Genomic DNA, 9887 nt, shown 5'->3' with positions numbered 1-9887 from the left:
AAGTTATTTTTTAATGTTTCAGTGTTTGGGTATTCAAGAAAAATGAAGTCAAAAGGAAAATATTTATTCTAGTCAACAAAAAAGGTCCAATTTGGCGAAAATAATGTATTCTTAGTTTTTTAGTCGGAATATATTTTTTTGAACTTTTTTCTCTCTTTCTTCACTTTTTTTTTAATTAGTTTCTGGACTATTATTATTACCACCACCACAACCACTACCACACCCCTGTATCACAAACACAAATACCACTACCACACCGCCGCCGCCGCCACCACCATCACTCGCACTATCACACCGCCACCACCACCACTGCCACCGTACCACCACTACCAGCACCACCACAACCACCGCCATCACCCCACTATCATACTATCACTGCCACCCCCATTGTACTACCACCACATACATATTATTATTATTGTTGTTGTTGTTGTTGTTGTTGTTATAACAAATAATGTGTTCAGTTTTAGTAAAATGAACCATACAGAACAAATACAATTTTCTAACTTTTAGTCAAGTAGAAAAAGATAATTTTCTTACCTTCAATCAAACGCTAGAAAATTAAAATATTTTATGTAAATGTTTTTTCCCTCAAAAGTATTACATTTTCACTTATAAGTAACGTTGGCAAGTGCTTGTTACTTATAAGGAAAAATATAATGCTTTTGAGAATAAAAAAAATGTAATACAGTTAAATCAAAATGTAAAAATATTACATTTTCTCATATAAGTCATAAATAATTTATTCTAATTAGTATTACATTTGTGCTTATAAGTATTATATTTTCATCTTGACCTGACCCGATTCGTTTCACAGTAAGAGGCTCTCACACAAGTTTTTACCTACCTTAAAATATAGTCTTAACCAAACAAGTTAATATTATATCACACAATCTCATAAATAATGTTTTATCTAAAACAATCCCACTTTCTGTGAACCAAATGTATCCTTAATCCTCCGATCCTTCTTCTCCTCCTTTCTTTTTTTTTTTTATATATTTTTGGGATTAAGGTCAAATAGACCCTCAAACTATACCTTATTGTGCAATTAGGCCTTTCAACTTCAAAAAGCTTCAATTAGGCCCTCAAACTTGTTATTTTGGAGCAAATAAACCCTCGAACTTATTTATGATCTGTAATAGCATGTCAAATATATTTCCGACGAACCTCCGATCACATTTCAGCGACCAAATCAGAAAATAAACCACCGGAGTGGAGACGGCAACCAAGTTGATCGCCGTCTCCAGTGGAGATGGCGACCGATTTGGCGCCATTTCTACGGCGACCAGCTTTCTCTGGCTGGATGCGACCGGCGCCGGTGGTTCATTTTCTGATTTGGTCGCCGGAAATATATTTGACTTGCTATTATAGGTCATAAATAAGTTTGAAAGTTTATTTGCTTCAAAATAACAAGTTTGAGGGCCTAATTGAAACTTTTTGAAGTTGAAGGGCCTAATTGCAGAATGAGGTATAATTGGAGAGTCTATTTGACCCTTATCCCTATATTTTTTTATCATGTATATATATTACGGAGTATTTGTTACTTAATTTTAACCTCTCAAAATTACAAATTTAAAATTGGGAATATGTATTCTGACAACTAACAATCAAGATAAAGTCATAAAATCCAGACTCCACAGAGGCTCGAAACCACCACCTCCCATATAAAGGGAAGGGTTTGATGCCACTGGACCACAAGGTCCTTGGCATTGGCCATGTAACCTAAAAGTGCAATTAAGCCACTGAATCTAAAAAAAAAGTGTAATTAGGCCACTGAACACTCTAAATGTATATAATTTCACCTGATAGCAGGTTACCATGCATTTCATCAGGTTACTTGCATACGTGGGCGGTGAGTTGGCATTTTAAAATAATTTTTAATAATAAATTATTAAAATTAAAAAATTTTAAAAACACACCTGCAGCCACTCCCTTTTAATAATACCATTGCAACCTATACGAAAACTCAACTTCTTTTCCAAAACAATTTTATCTTTATTATTATGGTGTGTGTGTGTTTTTTTTTTATTTTTTAAATTAGTTTTAATTTTAATAATTTATTATTAAAAATTATTTTAAAATGTCAATATACTGTCCACGTAACCAAGTAACCTGCTATCAGATGAAAACTGCATATATTTAGAGTGTTCAGTGACCTAAAGATTACGTTCAGTGACCAACTTGTACCTTATTCCTAACCCAAATATGAGTTAAAAAGCACTGTCATATTTAACAACCTATCATGTTAACCACACAAAATTCGTACTTGAAAAACTTTATTCCAAATATCCTCAATTATTTTGAAAGCCAAAGCAAATTAAAGAATATGTTGAATATGTCAGATTTGGTAGACATGTGTCCCCTGTTGGAGGCGTTTTTCTGACGACAGGCGCCTGTCGTGCTGGAAATTTGTTCGCCTTTGATTGCGACGTCTTTCATTAACAACATTACTTTACAACTTCAATTTCCTTTTTTTTTTTTTTAAACATTTCCTTTTTCTTTTTCACCAAATTTCTTTGTCCATAACAAATTGACAATGACCCCAGAAAAAAAAAATTATTATTTTTCATTGTAATTAAAGCTTTTTAACTTAATTTGTAATTACTTAACCAAGACAAATCGTTATAGTGGGGTGTTGAAAATATCCATTTATAGTATCTCCACTATTCTTTTCGAAAACCCAAAAAAAAAAAAAAAATCTTTAAAGAAAAATAGTGGGAAAATAAAATAGTTTATTAATTAAATGTTGTTTAATTATTATCTTTATAATAATTGTAAATAATATTTTTTTCTTAAATATACTTAATGATTATATTATTATTATTATAAAGCATATTCATGTCTTTAAATGTCATTGTATATGTTATCAGTTAACAGTCATTTTTAATAAATATTTTTTCTAAAAATATATAATATTATCGCTAAGTTAACATAATTGGTTAACCGCTAATAGAATTCGTTATTCACTAATTGTTAAGCAAGCCTTAAATCTTTGATGAATTTGGAATTGGTTTAGTAATAAAGCTTATGTATAGAAGCGTTGTGCTATAACATGTAAATTGAATATTCAAGTTGCAATGACATGAATACTATTAAAATAGAATATAACTATTTTATCATGCATATATATATCAAAAAGTGTTGACTCAAGAAAAAAGGTTTAAGTCACTAATAAATAATAAGTTCATCCCGTAATACAAATATCAGTGCACTATAAGAAAAAATAAATATTAAATAAAAACATAATATTATACAATACAATTTAAACATGTACTAAGGGTGTGTTTGGTTCGCATATGAGAATCAGAATTGGAATGAGTATCAAATACTTGGTAATGGTAATGGGTTTTGGTGAAAGTATTTTGCATGTTTGGTAATATAGTGGAGTGGGGATGACTATAATAGTTGGGGAAGCAATTGAGGAGGAAGGGATGAAACCCTTATTTTATTAGGGAATGAGTTTTGCAATTAATGGAGTAATCACAACTCATAGTAGTGTTCTAAAAACCTGTCAACCAAACAATAACAATGACTTTGATACCCATTCCTGATAGCTAAACATGTCAACCAAGCGCACCCTAAATATTTACATGGCATAGTGAGTTAGCCAGTTAGGCATGTCATATCTTACTAAATAATTTCTTATTCTCCATTCATCTTACATTTGTATGATTTAGCTGATAATATACTTAAATTGTTTACTATTAAAACTTTTTATACTCCATATTATGTAATATGTTGATATTACTTTTTAAACATATGTTGAAACCATATAGAAAAAGTTATTATATACAAAAATGATAAATATAAATATTTCTTTAAAAAAATTGAACAGAGAAAATAACACACGTTATGGATCTCATCCACAACTCATTCAACTTAGGCTTCTTCAACGTCATGGTACAATTATTATTGTTGTTGTTGTTATTTCGTAAATAAAAAAAAAAAGGTGAATAAAATTTTATTAAATAAAATTCTTCAGTGCAAATACAGGGAAAAAAACAATAAAAAATAAAGTCTCAACTTCTCAACCAAACAACATAAAATTTTTAAATGAGGTGTTTAGTTAGTGAATTTGACTAATTGATAGCGTTAGCTGATTGTAGAAAGATGCTTAGTAAATTAGCTGTTAACTAATAGTTGATTATATGTAAAATGATTTTCTCAAAAAGTTGATAAAAAATTATTTTAAGGCTTGAGCAACTTTTTGAATTTTAGTATTTTAGTATTTTTGAGCAATAAATTCTTATAAAAAATTAATTAATCACACTTATATTAATTGTTTAATCAAATCAAACATTTAATAGTAATCAAGTAAGTCAAAATTGATTGATAAACTAATTATGTTACATGGCGAAAATCTAACCCAGTAAGAAAATCAAGCATATCCAAGAAAAGGGCGGAAAAAATCTTAAAACTTCACAGCTAGAGTGCCACACCAACTATAAATATGCTCAAAATTAGATACAAAAATTACTTTGCTATTTAAACTTTAACATGTCTTAAGTCATTAACGAGTTGACTCGTTAATTTTAGTCTTACTGGATTAACATATTTAACACATTAACGACTTGTTTTACCCTTTAAAATTAGTAAGACAAGACATTTATACGAATATGTTAATTAGTTTATACAATATCAAAAGAGTCATTGTGTCTCTACTATAAAATGTGAGCTTGTGATACCAAATGTGTTTTCACCCTTAATTTCAAGCCAAATTCCCTAAAAAGATACAATAATCCTCTTGTCTATGATGATCCAATGACAGCACAGCACAGCACAACTTGTACATTTTCAAGTTTTGATTAAAAGAACTAAAAATAACATACAACAAGAATATTCACACACACACACACACAACACATTCAAATCATCCTTTCAATTCAACAAGCAATGAAGTCCCACAGGCTGCTGTAAACTCTGCAGCCTTCTGTGGATGTCGAAACAATACCTCGTCACCTAAGAGAGGGCGAGCGGGCAAGAAAATCAGGCGCAGTTGAATCAGTTCACTTCGGGACAAATTTCAACTCTCTCGATTTCTTGTTTTGGTGGTACCTTTTCCTCTTTTTCCTCCGAGATGAACTCTGAACTGTCCTCTGCTCCGGATAACTCGTCTTTGTGACCACCACCCGCCTGAGGATTTTTGAACAGTTCATCGCTCTCTAGAGCGGCAAACTTCTCCTTCGATTCGCCTTTCAGGATCTCGACCACCTCGAGCATTGTTGGTCTCTTCTCGGGTTGGTTTTGAGCACAAACGAGTGCCACGTAGATCACTCTCTTTAGCTCTTCTTCCACGTAGTTCCCATTAAGCCTTTGGTCCGCGAGTTCGCTGAATTTTCTTTCGCAGGCCAAAGGTAGGGCCCAGTCCGTGATCGTGCGCTTCATGGTTGAACTCACCTTCTCGATCGGTTTCTTGCCACTAGCGAGCTCGAGTAAAAGAATGCCAAAGCTGAAAACGTCGCAGCTTTCTGATGCCTTCCCTAGCATTGCGTATTCCGGGGCAAGATAACCGAGCGTGCCCTTTACTCTAGTGGTCACATGCGTCGCGCCATCGGGGATGAACTTTGCAAACCCGAAATCAGCAACTTGAGCTCGGAAATCAGAATCTAGCAACACATTGCTTGCTTTAACGTCTCGGTGGATAATGTGCGGGGTTGCATGGTGATGAAGATACCTGGAGTACATCAACATTTTGTTCGGTGAACACGGATATATCGAAACATAAAGGTAAAATGTCACATATAAAAACTTACGCAATCCCCTCTGCAGAACCAATTGCAATACTCATTCTCCGCTTCCAATCGAGAAGGCTTTCAGTTGAATGCTGCCCGTGAAGATGTGATAGTAAGCTTAGATTGGGCATATAATCATATACAATTAGACGCTCTTGTCCTTCAGCACAATAGCCCCGTAAATTCAACAGATTCTTGTGCCGTACTCGGGCCAGAATTTCAACCTCAACAGCAAATTCCATCTCGGCTTTGTTGCTCCACACCTTTAGCCTTTTCACTGCAATCTGCATAAAATATGTCCATAAGAAAGGATTCCACCTTGCTTAAAGAGAGTAATGTGGTAAGGTACATTAGGTCATTAGTCAAACTAATCTAGCCTTAATAGCAGGGACAAAAACTAAAACGCACAGCATAAAATAGATTATGAAAATTTTCATTCTGCAAATGAAAATTACTTGAAAATCTCAAAATAGGCTGTTTTACAAACATGGACAGATAGAGGCTGTTTTGAGTTACAAATTGCAAGCTGCTTCAAATTGCTACTGTTAGTAGCAACAACACGTTACTGCCGTCTCAGGCAAATAGGCTCTAGCAAATTGTTCGTATTGAACTTTACATTAAAAAATATAAGATCAAAACCAAAAAGGTAGCAGCAATGCTATGGCCTAAGAAAAGTAAATAGATAAATAAATTTTGAACTTCGCATGAATTGAAGTTCCCAGCGTTCCATCCATTTACTGGCACTCTTTTGGGACAGAAATTCCATCGAGAGAACTAAACATCTCTCTTTTTTGGTTTGGCCGGTTGAGTTAAATCATTTCCACCGTTTTGAGCTCAGAGAACTGATGAGGTGGTTCAAGAAGGATCAGTTTACACTTCTTCTTCCTACCAAGTAATGGATTTATGACTCCTCCACCCTTAAACATTCCAATTAGTCAACCTGTCCATTTTCATCTAGTGAAAGTGTGAACCAGGCTTTTTAACTATTATCTTGTCGTTTAGCAAATGATCGGAGAAAAGCATAATTCCCAGGTCTGCAACTAGTTGCCTGGACCGTACCTTATAGCCCACAAGTACAAAACCACCTGGCGAAAGTGGACTCCATAGAATGCAAATATACAGCCTCTATATAATGATTCCAAATCACTAGTAAAATCCAATTGAGTACTCTCCAAAGTTGAGGTGTCAGATTTGAAAATTACAAGCTGCTTGGGTGGGTAAAAATATTTTATCCTGATAAAGTCCTGCTTTTCAACTTTGCACATAAGATGCCAGTAAAAAATCTCTTGAAAAAAGCCCCCCTTTTCTATGATCTAGGTTCTATCTCCACTCAGACTGGGAAGGACACGACTTACATAAGAAAGCAGGCAATGACAGGATCCTTTTTTCTTTCTGCCAAGTTCTATATGGTTATTGAGGGAAAACATCAAAATCTTGTTTATGTAAACACACACCAAAAAAAAAAATGAATTTGGATTTATTCATGAGCATATCCAGCATACAATCTACTAAAACCATTAATAGTAATCAAACACAGACATATTGACATATATCAATAATCATATCCCGTCTCATTAATCATGATATATAAAGGGTGAAGGTTTTGACGTTAAAGTCTGATAATTCCAGTGGCAGTCATATAGCAAATTTTCTTATTTTTGAAGCAAGAGCCTATGAGATCTTCAAGGATGTCGAGAAAAACACACAGGAAGCAATGAGAACAACTAAGCACGATAATTGTGAAAATTAGACGCATCCAAATACAACACTAAAAGATGTCTTTGCAAAGACGTGTATCTAGCTTGTTGTCCTTTAGGTCCCTTGACAATAATTATGAAACTAGACAGCTAAGCAGTGCTTGCAAAGTAGATGATCTAAGTGAGATTCAAACTAAACAATGCAATGGAAATCTTATCAGGATATGAACTATTGCCTAGTTTCTACCAGTATTCCAAACAATGTCTTGTAAATTGTATAATTAAGACAGTGAAATTGGAGTAAATTTAACAAGTCAAATCTAGTACGTAACATTTTATTTACATGGTTCCCCGAATTCCTCCGTATTTGGTAAATAAAGAACACTCTGTATCAAATTTCAAATAACATCAGATTTGGCCCCTACCCAGTCAACAATCCCTAATAAGATTCTTTTTCATTTTCCCTTCTGTTAAGCAATTAGAGTTTTCCCTTTGTGTATCAAATTTCAAATAACACCAGATTTGACGAGCAGTCCATTAACAATCCCTAATGAGGTTTGTTTTCATTTCCCTTCTGTCTACCAATTACCTCAGCAGACACTATAATTTCAAGATATCATGAACTTGATAGATATATAGGGAACAAAGCTCAAATTAGTTAATAACTAAAATAAATAGGAGAAGACATTTTCATTACTAACTTGTGAACCATCCCAGAGCTGACCCCAATAAACACTACCGAATCCGCCTTCTCCAAGCTTGTTGTCATAGTTAAAATTGTTTGTAGCAGACTGCAACTCCTTCAGGGAAAACACCCTCCACGTTGACCGTTTCTTCGATTCATCCTTCCTGTACAATTCAACATTCTATATAAACAGGCTCCTTCCATCTCCATTCTCAGCATCCACCAAACTTATTTATCCAAAAGAAAACATAACATATGTATACTATGCAAAGAAGTACAGGGCTAATTGCTCACTTTTCTACAATATCTAAGCAGCCATTCTGAAATAAAGCATGTTCTGGTTAATACAACAGTGGGTTTTCTGAATTCCCAAATAACATAAGTAATCATAGAGGATCAACAATAATGTTTAATTAAGAGGGGGGAAAAGGGGGGAAATGCACAAATCCAAGAATAGAAAGTCATACCCAGAACCCTTAAGGCAGCAAAATAGTGGGGAAAAGACCATGTTCTTCATCACAACAAAAACACCCAAATTTCCTGTCCCTACACAGATATATGGAACAAAAGATTGATTGTTGTTTTTCTGTCACAAAAGAAAATAGCGTTGTTGATTAGAACACATCTTCCCCCAACAGCCTAAACAGCATCAAGAACCAGTCCATGAGCGCTCCCCTTCTGTAAAGGTTTGAACTTTCTCTCTCTAACAACTGTCAAAGTAGACCGGTCAGAGAAAATGAAACTGCCAGCCCAGTTTTTCAAACCCAAAAAAAAAAAAAAAAAAAAAAAGTTTCTTTTTTTGTGTAACAGCCAAACTGAACCTTCCGATCGAAGAAATTTTTGGAAGAGGAGAAGAGAAAGGTTGAGTAAAGGGAGTGAGAGGGATAGGAGCCGACAAGGTTAGGAGCAAGCTGGTGAGCAAAGAGATTCCAAATACACACACAAACTATTGCTCTACACTGCTTTTTTGTTTCTGTGTTTTGCTTGAATCCAGGTACCCTCAATATTTAATTACTTTCCAAGTTTGAAATTGATAGGAGAGAGAAAGAGAGAGATTGTGATGGCAGGGTTTGCAGAGCGCAGAATCAGCAGCCAGTAATAAGTCCACTTTTATCTTGGGGACATTGCTCGTTTATGGTTCATTCAATTTTCGAACTTGTTACACTACCACTGTTCAAATTTTGCCAGAAACCCTCGGATTTTGAGGACTACTTGTCTATTTATTACCCACTACCCGCGAGTTGTTACGTCAGTTTTTAAGTTCTCACTTCTTGCTTTCGAATTCTCACATTGAAGTAAAATTTTTAAAATGATCGGTTGAACTAATTGAAAGCGGGACTTATCATGAATATCTAACATCGGCACATTGCTACATTATAAAACATGATGATTTTTTTAAGTTTATTATTGGTGAAAAGAAAATTTAAACTCATTACTCAGGGTGTCATTGGATAAAATGATTTTTTTTTATGTTAAAAAAGAAGAAGGGAGAGTAATATAAAAGAATATAGAAAAATGAATAGTTTTTTTTTTTCTGTAAAATTATGACTTTTTTAAATAAAAATAAATAAAAACAAACATATAAGCGGACATGAGATTCTAATTCATTGAAAATGAGGGAATGCAATTGCAATTTCTTTAAACCCAATGTAAAATTTGTTTACCTTCAAAATTATGTGGGAGTGAAATTCTAATTTCTCCGATTAAACATGTTATTATGATATTAAATTAAATTAAATAAGTAAATTTTAATATCTAATCATGCATCATGAC

At 33.8% G+C, this 9887-nt stretch overlaps 1 protein-coding gene across 1 annotated transcript; it reads right to left on the bottom strand.

The window, feature by feature from the left end:
• Positions 1-4671: 4671 nt before the first annotated feature.
• LOC116032503 (PTI1-like tyrosine-protein kinase At3g15890) lies at positions 4672-9261 on the bottom strand. The gene is made up of 4 exons (XM_031275093.1): positions 8582-9261; positions 8131-8278; positions 5754-6016; positions 4672-5674 (listed from the first exon to the last, which is right to left on the bottom strand). Exons 1-4 carry the CDS (start codon positions 8629-8631, stop codon positions 5002-5004), a joined length of 1134 nt encoding a protein of 377 aa, XP_031130953.1. The 5' UTR covers positions 8632-9261; the 3' UTR covers positions 4672-5001.
• Positions 9262-9887: the final 626 nt, after the last annotated feature.

Source organism: Ipomoea triloba, chromosome 10 (genome assembly GCF_003576645.1).
Source record: "Ipomoea triloba cultivar NCNSP0323 chromosome 10, ASM357664v1".
Lineage (NCBI taxonomy): Eukaryota > Viridiplantae > Streptophyta > Magnoliopsida > Solanales > Convolvulaceae > Ipomoea > Ipomoea triloba.
The sequence above is the reverse complement of the archived record's forward strand: the minus strand, read 5'-3'. Positions and strand labels throughout refer to the sequence as shown.

What these genes read in the sequence shown, in the direction of transcription:
- LOC116032503 (XM_031275093.1), bottom strand. Translation starts at nt 8,631, where the DNA reads ATGAAGAACATGGTCTTTTCCCCACTATTTTGCTGCCTTAAGGGTTCT. An exon ending in AGCTCTGGGATGGTTCACAA is followed by an intron (nt 6,017 to 8,130) that starts GTTAGTAATGAA and finishes TATTTTATGCAG; the next exon opens with ATTGCAGTGAAAAGGCTAAA. An exon ending in GGTTCTGCAGAGGGGATTGC is followed by an intron (nt 5,675 to 5,753) that starts GTAAGTTTTTAT and finishes GATGTACTCCAG; the next exon opens with GTATCTTCATCACCATGCAA.